This window comes from Perca flavescens, chromosome 14, assembly GCF_004354835.1.
Source record: "Perca flavescens isolate YP-PL-M2 chromosome 14, PFLA_1.0, whole genome shotgun sequence".
In the NCBI taxonomy this organism is placed as follows: Eukaryota; Metazoa; Chordata; class Actinopteri; order Perciformes; family Percidae; genus Perca; species Perca flavescens.
The window spans coordinates 13,136,350-13,151,192 of NC_041344.1; the positions used below are offsets into that span (position 1 = coordinate 13,136,350).

General features: G+C 39.5%; 1 protein-coding gene across 3 annotated transcripts; it reads left to right on the forward strand.

The window, feature by feature from the left end:
- Positions 1 to 1,632: 1,632 nt before the first annotated feature.
- csnk2b (casein kinase 2, beta polypeptide) lies at positions 1,633 to 13,686 on the forward strand. 3 transcript variants are annotated; one of them, XM_028597169.1, is made up of 7 exons: positions 1,633 to 1,805; positions 2,613 to 2,694; positions 3,777 to 3,879; positions 6,021 to 6,136; positions 7,853 to 7,928; positions 10,265 to 10,454; positions 11,322 to 13,686. In XM_028597169.1, exons 2-7 carry the CDS (start codon positions 2,623 to 2,625, stop codon positions 11,410 to 11,412), a joined length of 648 nt encoding a protein of 215 aa, XP_028452970.1. In that variant the 5' UTR covers positions 1,633 to 1,805; positions 2,613 to 2,622; the 3' UTR covers positions 11,413 to 13,686. The 3 variants fall into 3 exon arrangements, with proteins under 3 accessions (XP_028452970.1, XP_028452972.1, XP_028452971.1); XM_028597171.1 differs by having other exon boundaries at positions 1,634 to 1,744; XM_028597170.1 differs by lacking the exon at positions 1,633 to 1,805 and adding an exon at positions 2,165 to 2,256.
- The last annotated feature ends 1,157 nt before the right edge of the window (positions 13,687 to 14,843 follow it).

Sequence of the window (14,843 nt, forward strand, 5' to 3'; positions counted from 1 at the left end):
AGGCTAGTGCAACATAAAAGCTGCAAGCAGCCGTTACAAACACAAAAAAAGAAGTAACCAGTTAACCAAAACCTTAATACGTGACTATGGAGGAAATATTTATTCATAATTCAAATTGAAAGTACAAAGAGAAATTGAAAGTCCAAAGGGAAAACAAAGCGAGATCAAATTAAAAATATTATTTTTTAAATTTTCCATTTGGCTTTGGCTTTTGAATTTAATATTTGGCTTTTGAATTTCAAATTATCATTGGCTTTTAATTTTCATTTAATATTTGGCTTTTGAATTTCAATTTAACATTGGATTTTAATTTTCATTTAATATTTGGCTTTTGAATTTCAATTTAACATTGGATTTTAATTTTCATTTGGCTTTTGAATTTCAATTTAACATTGGATTTTAATTTTAATTTAAAATTTGGCTTTTGAATTTCCATTTAACATTGCCTTTTCATTTGGACTTGACGTGGCGTGGCCACAAAGGCTGGTGGGAGGGTCTGAAACCAAAGGGATGCAGAGGCACCTTATGAGCAGCAGGGGGAGCTTACTGCTGAGGAGCACACTGTTAATCATCTGTCTGCAGATTCACCACCAGGCTGGGTCTTGTTTCACATGATAGAAAATGATGATGTAAGCTAAACAAAAACCACATTTCATGCAACAACCGTGAAGTTTTCATGTAGTTACTATAATCGGGCCCGTGTTAGTGAGGACTAGATTAGGACTAGATTTAAAGCTGATTCTGGTTCCCAACTTCGCCCCAGGTGTGTCTGTTTAAAACACGACTCAGACAACTTCTCTCTTTTGATGTTATATTTAATTAAGCAACAGTAGAAACATGGGTGTGGGTAGCTCTGCTTACGTGTGTTTGTGTGTGGTCAGATCTCGAGGACGCACACACACAATCTCAACCGGATAGTCATCGTCCGAACTGCGACCTCTCCTTTTTCTTTCTCAAACTTTTTTCTCCGGGTGGTGCGCGCGGTGTGAGGTGCGTGTCCGCGCTATTCTCCAACATGGAGCCTACTCACAACTATCACTCCTGATTGACGGCCTTTTGTACAGCCCGTGTAGGCTATTTTTCAGACTTCCAGCTAACAGCGGTGTCTGTGAGCATCACTGGCCGGCCAGCAGGGAGGCGATCCCGGCCGCCACCAGCTGGCTGTCCCGCCAGACTGAAGCTTCTGACAACATCGGAGAAAATGTGCAGTTGGCCATCAATGTTTGTAAAACTGCCCATATTCAAACTCTACACAGTTAATTTATCTGGGTCTGTAATGTCTCAATAGTGAATTTAGTGGTGGAATAGCAGATGAAAATTGTAAAAAGTTTCCAGTTGTTTGCTGCTGCTAATACGGCAAACTCCCGATCTAGATTATAGAATCGATTGCTTTTTTATGATAGTCAATTGATTACTTTAATTTTTCTCAACTGTGTTTGGGCTTTGGGGGTCACTAACGCCATTAGTCTAAAACGTTACAACTCTGGTTACAAGCATATAAAATATAAATAAATGGATATAAGAAAATAATACATGTTTGTTGCGGAAAACTGCACGCTCTGAATCTCGGAACAGCCACGGATGTATGCACAGCACGTAACATATCCACAGAGACGGTTTATCACTAGTAACCAGTGGGCGGCAGCAGTGCATCATCGGCGCTGAATGCTGCCTCCGAGTCTGTGTAGGAAGAAGAAGAACGTAGAGGGTGAACTGGGAGGTGGTGTCCATCTTATTTACACCGGTGAGATTGCTAAATTTTCGAGCTGTCGGGTTTTTTAAGGAGTATAAAAGTTGAAAGCCGGGTAAGTTGGCAGAATCACTCATGTAACCGTACTTAGACGTTTAAACGCAGAGGCAAGGGGAGCTCCAAAAAGAGCTAATCTTTATCATGAGGCCTATTTTCTAACGATGCGCCATATTGAATTTCACCTAGCTGCTAGCGGGGTTTAGCTTAGTGAGCTAACGTTGGCTACTTTAATCGTTTGCCGAAAATATTTTTCCTATGATGGCTAGGGTATGGGCGGCATATGGGCGGGCATGACCCGCCTTACTCTCCCTCTGATTGGCTAGTACTCATATTCTGCTCTGGTTGGGTTGGTTAGGTTTAGGACAGAGGAGTGGGATTGGTTAGGGTAGAATAGGGTAAACCAATCTGAGGCAGAATAGGGCGGGACATGCCTTCGCCATCCTAGGAGAGAAAAATACTTGCTAACCGTTTGTCGTCGCGCATAGATATATGACCACACATTAAAGGTTCGATTTATCTCTCATAACATGTTTTCGACAGATTCGAGAATTACAAACTACTGCAACGAGTATTTCATTAAATGAACGGTGTTAAGAAGATAACATTAGCTAGCTGTTTAGCCTAGCCTTCATCAGGTTTGGGCAGAAGCTATTGCTTTATTCAGTTACTCTTGACATGACAGAGTATCATATTTTTGGACAAACTATCATTGTGAAAATCCTGAAGGAATCTCACCCGTTGAAGTAATGAGTTTGACATTGGCAGTTAGTCTTATTATAGTTATTATGTTGCTAAGTGTGAATTCAGTGTTGATGTAGTTGATTAATATACCTGAGTATTTTATTCACATGTCTCTTTATAGATCTTCAGAGATGAGCAGTTCAGAGGAAGTGTCATGGATCTCCTGGTTCTGTGGACTGAGGGGGAATGAGTTTTTCTGTGAGGTGAGTCTGAGTAACTATTAATTGTTGACATCCATGTAGTGACCTATTAAAATAAAGTCCAACTAGAAGCTGGACTTAGTTTTAAGCAGAACCAATTTAATTCAAGTTTATTTATAGTGTCAAATCATAATATAAGTTATCACTTTACAGATAGAGTAGTACTAGAACACACTATAATTTACAGAGACCAAACAATTAATTTGGTGCGACAGTGGCGAGGAAAAAACCAGCTGCCTTCACTGGTTGGAGAGAGAGAGAGACAGAGAGTGTGAGGTGTATTGCACTCCATATTGACATGTCTCGCTTACTGTTACTTTCATCACACACAGGGACATAGCCACAGCTAGTCCTGATCTTTGACTGTGTACTTATGTGTCAGGTCCTACATCATTATAGGAGCTCACTTGGTGGTAGGAAGTCTTCGTAGTGACCTACAAGATTAGAAAGAATGGTGTCAAGCAACTGTAAAATAACAAAGGTTTCTTCCAATAAATTTAATAGAAACTGAAATCTCAGTCGGTGAAGATGAGTGAGGAAGCAGGTGTGCTGCATCCTTGGGTTTAGATGCTCTGTATTGACTGAATAAATCATTGCTTCATTTGTTACTTTACACACTTGCTTGACATCGTTTTTCCGAGCCTTTGAGTTGCTAAGAACATTTCTTACCATTCAGTGAGTTTGTATTTTCACACTTTCAACAACATGGTCCTGAAACAATCATGCTCTTACCCCTTGTTCCTTATTAAATAGGTTCACAGTTTTTCAAGTTTAGCTTTAAACAATACTCCCATGCCCATGTTTACTTTGAAAGAGTTACTGGTCCCTGCTATCATTTCTCATGTTCATACTGGTCCTGAAGACATCCCCACGTAATGTATCTCCAGTTTTAAACCCCAGCTCTTAGTATAACATTTGGAAGGGTTCTCTTCACCGCCGGTATGCACAGGAGGAATGATTACAGAGATTAACAACTCTTAAATGGACCTTTTGGCATAGACTTTAAAAAACGTCAACCTATGCTGTCAGTTATATGCCATTCTTTCCGAATAATCCGTTGTCTCACCTGATTTCTCCAACTAAAGGTGGATGAAGACTACATCCAGGACAAGTTCAACCTGACAGGGCTCAATGAGCAGGTCCCCCACTACCGCCAGGCCCTAGACATGATCCTGGACCTTGAACCAGGTCTGTATCTTATGTTCATGCCACAACATTCTCAAATTTAGTTAACATCCATTGATGTGGTTGAGACGGTGGATAATTGTCTAGGTGGGAGAGAGAAAACCATTCCAAACATGCTAACATGTGTAACAGAGATATAGAGGTGTAAAAGTAAAGGAATTGCAGGTGTTTCAGGAGACTATCATTAGTTGTTAAGGAAAACTCAGGAGCAGCATAACTCATTTCACATACAGTACGTTAAGAAGGTTCGGGAGACTTATGACTTACACAGAAGCATTTAATGAACACTCAATTGAGGAAACAATTAAGCAGGCAGTACAGCTTAACCACGATGTGTTACTGTGCAGTGCCGTCCCAACTCTCTGAAGTTCCTGTAGGTGTATTTAAACTAATTCTGGAGGTGTTACGTTTAGCTGAACCTTTAGGGTAAACAGATATTGCAGGCGCCATAAGCACAGATGCTAAATCCTAGTTAAGCCTACCTCTCTGGGAAGTATGCTAGTGTGCTAAGTGTGGCCGGCCCTCCAACCCCCAAAAGAAGACAGTCCTGAGACAGAACATTCCCTTGTCATACAGCTGCCTAGATTCCCTCAATCTGTAGAGAGACGAACATAGGGCGCCTGGGTAGCTCACCTGGTAGAGCAGGCACCCACATATAGAGGTTTACTCCTCGACGCGGCACCCACGGGTTCGACTCCGACCTGTGGCCCTTTGCTGCATGTCATTCCCCCTCTCTCTCCACTTTCATGTCTTCAACTGTCCTGTATAAATAAAAAAACAAAGCGAGACGTTTGGTTATTAGAGACGGGCTGAATATTCTCGTCCCCTGACCTGTGACCTATGAATGACCTGATGTTGTCTAAGCTATCCCTTAGTCTCATCATAACACAACATGGTGTTTCTGGAAATTCCACCACATTAGTGATCCTGACTGTACCGCATGCTGCTCTTTGTTGAGCACTGTTACACATGTTATCTATTTCCAAAGAAAAAGGGAAATAAAATTCTTTGGAAGTGGATCTTCGGGGGAATTAATTCCCTGCACCACAAAGGAGACAAAGCAAGTGTTGCTTTCTACTCATCTTGCACTTGTCATCTATTAAACAGAAATGAGAATGAGCATTTGATCTCAGCATTGTTTTGTTTTAAGGCTGTTTATCCTGCTCAGCTGCTGTGCAGGTTGTTTCTCTCCTTGTCAGATGATTACAAATATTTGAACACATCCAGCAGTATAGGTTTATATCAAAGTCATTGTACATTTTCACAAGATCTTTGAAACCATGCATGTTATTTTAACTGCTCTTCAGGCTCCTTCTGAACGCCTGTTATGTTTGTTTTATGCCATTTCAAAGAATAGAAAATGTTTAGAAACATATTATGTGTCCTGTAGACCATGCAACTTTTAGTTTTTTTGGGTCAAAATTTAAAATTAACAAGGCGCTTGGGTAGCTCACTTGGTAGAGAGTGCGCCCCGTGTACATAGGCTCCGTGCTCGCTGCAGATTCAAATCCGACGTGCTGCCCTTTGCTGTATGTCATTCCCCCTCTCTCCCCTTTCATGTCTAACCTGTCATATCAAATAAAAGGCCTAAAATGGCCTAAAATTCTCAACGTTTTGTTCGTCTTTTTCAGCACTTTTGCCGCTTTCCCTCCAATGTTTTTGACCCTTTCTTCAAAGTTTTTGTCACTTTTCCTGACATTTTTGTTGATTTATTTCTGCACTTTTTGACGTTGTTGTGATTTTTTTTTTCTTCCCGTTTTTACAGCTTTTTCTGACATTTTTGTCACTTTTTTCAATGTTCTTTTATCAATTCTTTTTTTCAAATGCTATAAAATTAAGTGAAATACCCAAATTCAACAAAAGTAGTGAACTTATCATTTATTTTACATGTGAAGAGCGTCGTATGGAAACATCCACCTTACCTTTTTTTTTTTTTTGAAAATTTGGAAGAAACCCAAATTAGTGATATAGAAACTTTTTGAAAATGAGTCAAAATAGACCTGAGGACAACAGGAGGGTTAAAGGCAAGCAATAATATACCTTATCCATTTGAAAATCTTTCTCGGCACAGTTTTACATCTCTGTAAACTATCAAAAAGAAATTTGGACACCAACCATTGTCCTCTGTTTCCTTCTGTCTTCAGATGAAGAGCTGGAGGACAATCCCAACCAGAGTGACCTGATCGAGCAGGCAGCTGAGATGCTGTACGGCCTCATCCACGCACGCTACATCCTCACTAACCGAGGCATCGCACAGATGGTAAGCGCCAGGAAAATCCACTACCCATGTCTGCATTAGAAAAACTGACAGGTTGAAAAATTGTATACACCATGTGAGATTTAACTTTAAACACTGATGATAGATAGAGAGATATATATATATATTAATTAGTGCTGTCAAACGATTAAAATATTTAATCGCATTAATGTAATAGTTAACTCGCAATTAATCGCACATTTTTATCTATTATAAATGTCCTTTGATTTCTTTTTGTTCCATTATTTTTTTTTTCTCATTGTAATGCTCTTATCATTATATCCATTGTCGCCTGGCTTTGACGAGGTGGCGGAGAATTCGCATCAGCCGTGTGCTTGGCCATCAAGTGGTATTTCAGACTGACAACTTCAGACTCAGACTTCACAACGACAAAACACACAGATCACTTTGGTCTTGTCAATGGAACCATTTGGCAACTTTTTAAAAGTAAACTTTCCATTCAGAATCTTATTGGCATCCATTTCGGCGTCTCGCACTCGCCATTCACTCAAAACGTAACGTTAGCCTACTAGCTACTCTTTGGCCGGCTCGCAAGACCAAACAAGTGTGTGCGGCGTGCCTGTTGTTTTGTTTCCGGTCTAGCTAGATCCGGTGTGGTATTGTAGTTTTCTAACGTTACTAGTTGTTGCAACAGCATGTGAAAAAAACTACAAAATTTGCTAGTCCAAAAAGAACGTTAATCTTGCGATACAAAAATTGACGCCATTAAAATGGGTTTGCGTTAACGCCATTAATAACGAGTTTAACTGACAGACACATATACATATATTAGCAAGACCTATGACTTTTAATTAACCTCGCTGGTTGCTGTTTTTATTCTCCCGTTTTTATGCTTTTATCTGTCTTTTATATTGATGCTTTACATTGTAGCACTTTGAGATTTGTTTTAAATGTAAAGTACGTTTATAAATAAAATTTAGTATTATTATTATATATTCAATAAAAGCGGTGATAATACTGGATTTTTGTGAGATGAATAGGAAAATTAATAAATATGGTTGGACTTTATTACAATAACTGTTTAATAAAGCAAGTAGTGGTCAGTCCCAGTTTCAGCAGCTCACTATCTCTAAAGCTGGGTTAATACTTGATGCAAGGGGTTGACAACAGTCCTACCATTGATTATTTACTGCATAGGTTTGGATTTATAGTTCAGCATCCGATTTGACCTACTGATAGTACCGTCAACACTAGATGGATTACATATATTTGTATTCCCAACAGTATTTGTGTTTACATTCTTTAATTCCCTTTGTGATATAAAGCGAAAGGTTTGTTTTGCCTTATTACTAAAAAGGCGAATCTGCTCAAAGTGACTTAAACGATGTAGAGCAGCGATTATTGCAATTTTATGTCACAAACCGGAGGTTAGGCAAACTTGAAGGAACTTAGAATATGGTACAGTCAGAAACAAGACTGACAAAAACACCTTGTTCGAGGCCATTTGTGTCCAATATTGCATTTACTTTTGTTGGTCTTTACTGTTACAACACACTTCCCCTGGTGCATTATTTCCAGGTCTACATTTCAAAATACAGTGCAAAAGATGGACAGACAGTTTGGCAAACAGTTAAAGAGATGTAAAGTATTGGAGCCCTGAGTGAAAGCCTTACTTTACCAGTGAAAGACCGTTGTTAAATAAGGCTTGTTTGCCACTTATTATAATTTATAGTATGTATCCTGTTTTATACCTTGCAGTTGGAGAAGTATCAACAGGGAGATTTTGGCTATTGCCCCCGGGTCTATTGTGAGAATCAGCCTATGCTTCCTATCGGTGAGTAAAAAGATTCATTCTTAAATACAAAACGTCCATGTTTTCAAGATATGGTAAAGCACCACAAGATAGCTGATAACTATTAAAATGCTGTGGCTTATATAATAGTGATAAACATTATGTCTCTATAGGTGTCACATTGTTCTAAGCTTAGCATTAAGTCTTTGCTCACCATCGTAATGGAACACAACATTTCATGTTGAATATAATATGACTCAAAGAGTGTTATTTAGGAATATAGCTACAGTCTGTCTGGGGCTTTGCATAGATTAAATATCTGCAACAGTTCTTAGCTGAGAAACTGGTGTCACACAGAGAGGTCATTTATACCCTTTTCCCACCGATAGCTTATATATGCGGGGGTTTTAAACACAAGTACATCTGCTAAAAATAGCCGATAGACTCCTTTTCTATTGCCAATATATGAGTATGTCTGTCTTTTTTTTCTGGTTTGTCACATTCAACGTCACAAATGCGCTGGAAAACGGGTTTTAACTTTTCCTGCTACAGCTTTCCGATAACAGTGCTCAAAAGGGGGGAAAAAACTCTGTTGTACATTTACTTGAAACGTTCACTTATAAACTTAAACCTTCCTCCGATCAGACCACTCGCTCACTCATTATTTTAGTAATTAGCATGATTAGCTCATTTAGGGGTAGACACCACAGGTGAATAGGCTAAGAAAATGAACTAATAGATAACATGAAACTTCCCAAGTTGATTACTGACGTTAAGACAAAAAAAAGCATTACTAAATAAACTATACAAGTTCTCTGAAATGTTATTTTTAATATGCAAATGAGGCATTATCTTGTTAAATATGTGCTAATTTGCATAAATGTCCAGAACTGAAATCTGAACATTGGTGAAAGCCAGGTTTTAAATTCTTGTTTAATTTTGTTGACATATTAGCCTACAGTCAATCGCTGTTACAGAGAGAAAAAAGATTATATGAGCAATGATGCAAAGTCCACCCTTCCTCACCCTTATCCCACCTGTCAACTGCCACTCTACCCCACGATGCCCCACACATTCCTATGTCACCTTAACTAGCTAATTACTAAAATTGCCCAAAATGCAACTTTTAGCAACCAAGCTTATTTTCATCCACTTGGGCTGTAGATGATATTTCAATCATAAAATTTCACAGGAAACAACACTTCTGGGTTTCATATGGGCCGTATAGGGGTTTCCTGTAGACTATATTGGTGCCAACTAATTTGGCGTTCAAGCACTGCTTGGGTGGAGACAAGATGACCGAAGTTACCAACGGAGGTGACTCATCGCACCGGAAAATGGCCAAAAATTAGCGCATCCACCTTGGTGTACTATTTCCATCACTGCTGTTTGGAGCTGGAGCTGATAAATACCCGGTGCCTACTGCAGAGTAATTTGTCCCGGGAGTGAATGTCGATTGTAACCGTTCCCACTGTAGACAAAAGCCAGATGTTAGTGGGTGTAAGTGGGATTTTTGGCCAGTGGGAGAGGGGTATTAGACTGATGTTTTGGTATGGGAATGTCTGGGAATCTTTTTTTACTTACAATATGTGGTCCGTTTTTAGCAATTTATTTATGGTGTGACAAACCTCACAGTGCAACTCAAATTGCACCATTTGTTTCTATTCAAATGCAAATGGGTGTGACGATGAAATGGATGAAAATACCTGGAAGGAACTAATAAGTATTTGTATTGTATTAGCAGCATTCCAGTGCTGTCTCTATCTTAGATATAATAGATAGAGCCCGACTGATATATTGGCAGGCTGATATTGTCAGCCGATATTAGGCATTTTCCAAACTATCGTATCGGCATTTTTAATGGCCGATAAATTAATATTTAAAAAATAAAATAAAAACGGACGAAACACCCTTCAACCATGGTCTGAGTGTTTTGTCCACCAGAGGGCGCTCTACAACGTCCCTGTTGGCAACACTCGTGTTTAACCCTTTAAGTTTCATATCTTAAGTTTGTATTTTTATACGTTCTATATATCAGAACTTATATATATATTTTGATGTTCCTCTGTTCTGTTGTGACAATAAAACAAACAAGTTTATGTTTAAACTGCATTATCATTATTTTAGTGAGGACTCATAAATAACTACAAATAACTAATGTTAGGGAAAGCTGTTTGTATTGTTAGGCGTTTCTGGATATATATTTTTTTAAATCTACATCGGCCGATATATTGGAATATCGGATTTTTAAAACACCAAATATTTGTATCGATATCAGCCTTAAAAGTCCTTTTATTGATCAGGCTCTAATGGTAGATTTACTCTCACGTCTTAAACAGTTTCTTCCTCTCTCTGTCCCTCCTCCTCTTCCTCCACAGGTCTGTCAGACATCCCAGGAGAGGCCATGGTGAAGCTGTACTGTCCTAAATGTATGGATGTCTACACACCCAAGTCCTCCAGGCACCACCACACAGATGGAGCCTATTTTGGCACTGGCTTCCCCCACATGCTCTTCATGGTTCACCCTGAGTACAGGCCCAAGAGGCCCGCCAACCAGTTTGTCCCAAGGTTAGAACAGCAGGCAGAGACTGTAAAAATAATAGCTGTAGCAGCAGCAACATCTGCACTCTGACCAATCGGTGTATGTTTTGGAGCATGCTGTGTCTAACCGTTCTCACTATAATAAATGTAACACATCATAAGAAAAGAGTCCACCAATCGCAGCATCTATATTAATTGGGACCAAATACTGTGAATCATGTGGATCCGACTGATGAAATAGGCTAGAACATGTGTTGTTGATCGCCCTGATGATTGTAGTCGAAATTATGCAGCCCTACACTGTAGGCTGGTGGATGTACTCAAATTAGTGTCAGAGTTAGTTATTAGGGTTGCAACTAACAATTTCTTTCACAATCGATAAATCTCAGTGAATGGAGTTATAGTTTTTTTTTCTATAAAACATCAGACTATTGTTTAAAATGCACATGAACAATGCCAATGGATGTGATATACAATTGCTTGTTTTTTCAAAACGATACGAAAAGATAACCAGTTTAATATTGCATAAGACAAAGAAAAGAAGTAATCCTCACCATTTAGAAGCTGAAACTAGGGAATGAAATGTTCTATTATTAAAATAGTAGCTGATTATTTTTTTGTCGATTCGATTAAGCGACTAATTGTTTCAGACCTAGAGAATCTGCTAAATGTGACGCAACAAATTAATTTGAACCAATGTCAGCAGATTCCTGATCACTAGTCTATTTTCTCTCACATCCGCCTCCTTTTCTTGCATCCCATTTCAATCTGCTGACAGATAATGTCATGTGAGACACAGTCTGGGTGGGGTGATGGGAAACCATGAGAGCTTAAGATCATAACAGTAGCCAGAAGAAACGCTCACCCCTGTTTGTCACTTTCTTCTTTCTCCAGACTGTACGGGTTCAAGATCCATCCCATGGCCTACCAGCTGCAGCTGCAGGCCGCCTCCAGCTTCAAGAGCCCCGTCAAGGCCATCCGCTAGAGCGCCCTGGACAGAGGAGATGGAGAAGGAAGATTCGAAGAGAGAGAAGACGGGAAAGAATTACCATCAGAAGGGGAGGGGTCACCTGCATTTTACAAAGCTTTTCAGGTGCTCCCTCCCAACCCTGAAGACTGTATTATTTTGGTTTAGATTAGGGCAAATGAAAAAGTGTAAAGATTTTTGAGTGTGAGGGAGACCTAAAAACGCACAGCCATGATCTTAATCACAAACCAACACACACACACACACACACACACACACGTGCGCACGCGCGCTCATACATACAGAAATACATCAATGCATCCACACACTTGGGATTCCATGCATGTACCTTACCAAACTCATCAGTGCCAAAAACAGGAGGTGAGGTAAGAGGAAGCTGAACAATCCAGGGGCTTCTTGCTGCTGCTGTTCACGAGCACACTGATGATAAAATGATATAATCAGTTGGACACTACAGGGAACTTTTCCTCGTAGAAAAGGTTTAATGTCCAGGGCTGTTAGGCGAAAGGCTAAGAGTGCAACGGCTGAGTCAGCTTTGACCTCTGGCTCTGCGTTTGTTCTGTATTTGGCACAGTTTGGTAAAGGGTGGTGGTAAACCCTCCTTCATTGGAAGCCTCCTCTTCCCATAAGCCCCCCCATGCATGTACACTCAGGCTGGCACTCGCAGAGACAGTTTGGACGGTGGGTGTCTTTCTGTACGACTCGTTTGAAAGAATTTGGTTACCGGTTTGTCTGTTATGTTTGTTTTGTGGTGGTGTTGCACAAAGCTTTCTGTTAAATTTGCCTTAAGATTCAGAGAACACACCCAGATTGTTTTTGTTTTTCAAGATACACAAGCAACAATGTTTTTTTTTTCTGCTGTTAGAGGAGGTAAAGTAGAAATAGATTTAACTAAAATGAATTCTGAATCGTTCAGACAATTGTAATCAGCCTGCGTCATTTCTCCAGCTGTCTGTGCGTGTGTCAAACAACTGTCTGTATTGGTCCTGAAGTAAAAATATAACCTGTGCTACATTTTTCTGAGACGTGTCCCCTCCTGCAGCAGCCGGCTTAGCTGTGTTTGTATTATCACCCCCCCTTCCCTCGTAGCTTCATCTCCCTAAAATAAATAGTTTGACATTATGGGGAATGCACATATTTGCTTTCTGGCAGAGTAGATCAGAAGACTAGCTAGCGGCTGGTTAACTTTACTTAACATAGTTCTCGGCTAGTTAACAGCTAGCCTGGCTAGTTCTGTTCTAAGGTAAATAAATCCTCCTAGCAGCCCATTTTTGCAGCATTTCACAGGTTTACAGAGGGTTAGCAGTTGCTAGGCAACCATTGTTTCATTCCAGGAAGTTACTAGTCCCGGCCAAGTCCGGGCTGTAACGCTACACCCAGTCGTTTTTACACTTAAACACTTGTACAGATTAAACAAACGAAATATAAAGTGTTAGCTATAGAGCTGCTTCTAGTAGCTAAAGATCACTAATTAACACATTATATCTTGTTTAATCGGTACAAAAATGCAAATGACAATTCGCCATTTTAGAGGGGCTTAGAGCTGATTAGCAATCGATGGGTAACCAGTAGTGACTCCAGGAAGTTACTGGTCCCTGCAAAGAAATAGTCCGGCCCATGACCAAAATGCAAATAGTTTTTACACTTTTTTTTGTACGTATTAAACAAACAAATACGACTTGTTGTTGGTAGGTGGATTTTATTACAATTGGACGGAGCCAGGCTAGCTGTTTTCCCTTGTTTTTAGTATTTTTGCTAAGCTGAGCTCACCGGCTATTGGTGGTAGCTTTATATTTAACGTACAGATATGAGAGTGGTGTCTGTCTGCTCATCTAACTCTGCCTAAATGCAAATATTTCCCAAATGTCAAACTATTCCTGTGAAAATCAAGGAGGAGACCCAGAGAAAGAGGAATTTAGACAATCTGAATCCTTCAGCTCACTCCACCACTGCACTGATCCTACTGGTGTCTCTCCACAGCACAGTCTCATTATTTATGTTCAGGGTTAGAGACAGACCGACCACCAGCCGCTTATTTTTTTGTTTCTGAAGCAGTGGGGCAGATACTCAGCTGCCCTTTCTTCACTCCCTCCCCACTTTAAGTTTGTGTGACTGCAATAGATTGTTTTTGGATTTCATGATACAAGAGAAGCGGTATTTATGTGTCCAGATTTTAACTAATGACTGTCTGTGTTGTTGTTGTTGTCTTTCTGCTACTGTGGAAGGGTGAGCAGGATTCAGAATTCTCAATAAACTTCTATTTTCTTTTCATACTCTTTTTTTACTTTATCTATAAGACTGCAGTTCTGCCTTCCTGCCACATAGTGTCAGTAGAGAACTTAATGCTTTAAAAAAAAAAAAAAAAAAAAATATATATATATATATATATATATATATATATATATATATATATATATATATATATATATATATATATATATATATATATATATATATATATATACTACATTTAAATATTTTCAAGGCACTACTTGTTGTAGCAGTTGCATTTAAATCATAAATATGAGGATGTACTGTAACACAGAGGAACTATACAACACACAACCGTTGCTGCATTCTTAGTGTTTTTGAGGTTGTAGGAAGATTCCCTGTGGTGATAGAGATGATGGTTGTCTGGATTCTGGGTGTGGTTGCTGTGACATTTCACATGACTGAGTAACAGCGTTGGTTGTGAAACACGCACAAACACACACAAAAACAAATTAATGCCATCTAGCTGCATTGACAAGATCATAAGATCTCAGTCAGGCTTTTGTAATTTTTAAATTAGCTTTTGGATGTCCGTTAGCCTTTTGATATAGTTGATAAGTTGGAATGGAAATTACAAATAAGCACAATACATTTTGTACACAATCCATACTAGATCCAGTTCAAGCCATAGAAACGTATGGATATTTACGTATGACTCATACAAACTTGTTTTCCCCCTCTGCCTGGCAGCTGTCTTTGACAAAAAAAAAATGACTGGCAGGACTAAGTTGTCTTCATGTGGTGTGTCCTGTCAGTTTTTCCAGAGGGAGAAGAGGAGGAGATTCCGTTATGACTCAGGATAACCTCAAACCAAGGCTTGGGACCTGCCCTTCTCTTTTTCTCTCTGTAACTCCTTTTAACTTTGTGTAGAGGAATCCCCCATTTTTGTAGCTGGTGAGTGTCTCCATTTTTTGTACAAGAGCAGACTCTTCCTCCAATAGTCTGACAAGTAAAGAAAGGTGTCTGTGTGTTGGGCTGGAAACAAATCTCCAAATGTGGCAAGAAAACAGCTCTGAGAGTGTTTACAGAGTAATAATCTTGTCAGTTGAGCGGCTCATACTGCAGTCATGTAAAATGTTCAGCCTCTGCTTTGCCACACCCAGAGGCCATATTGCTCCATTTTCCTCACAGGTTGTTTTTTGGGATGCCTCTGCAGA

What these genes read in the sequence shown, in the direction of transcription:
- csnk2b (XM_028597169.1), top strand. Translation starts at nt 2,623, where the DNA reads ATGAGCAGTTCAGAGGAAGTGTCATGGATCTCCTGGTTCTGTGGACTG. An exon ending in GATCCTGGACCTTGAACCAG is followed by an intron (nt 3,880 to 6,020) that starts GTCTGTATCTTA and finishes TTCTGTCTTCAG; the next exon opens with ATGAAGAGCTGGAGGACAAT. An exon ending in GCCAACCAGTTTGTCCCAAG is followed by an intron (nt 10,455 to 11,321) that starts GTTAGAACAGCA and finishes TTCTTTCTCCAG; the next exon opens with ACTGTACGGGTTCAAGATCC.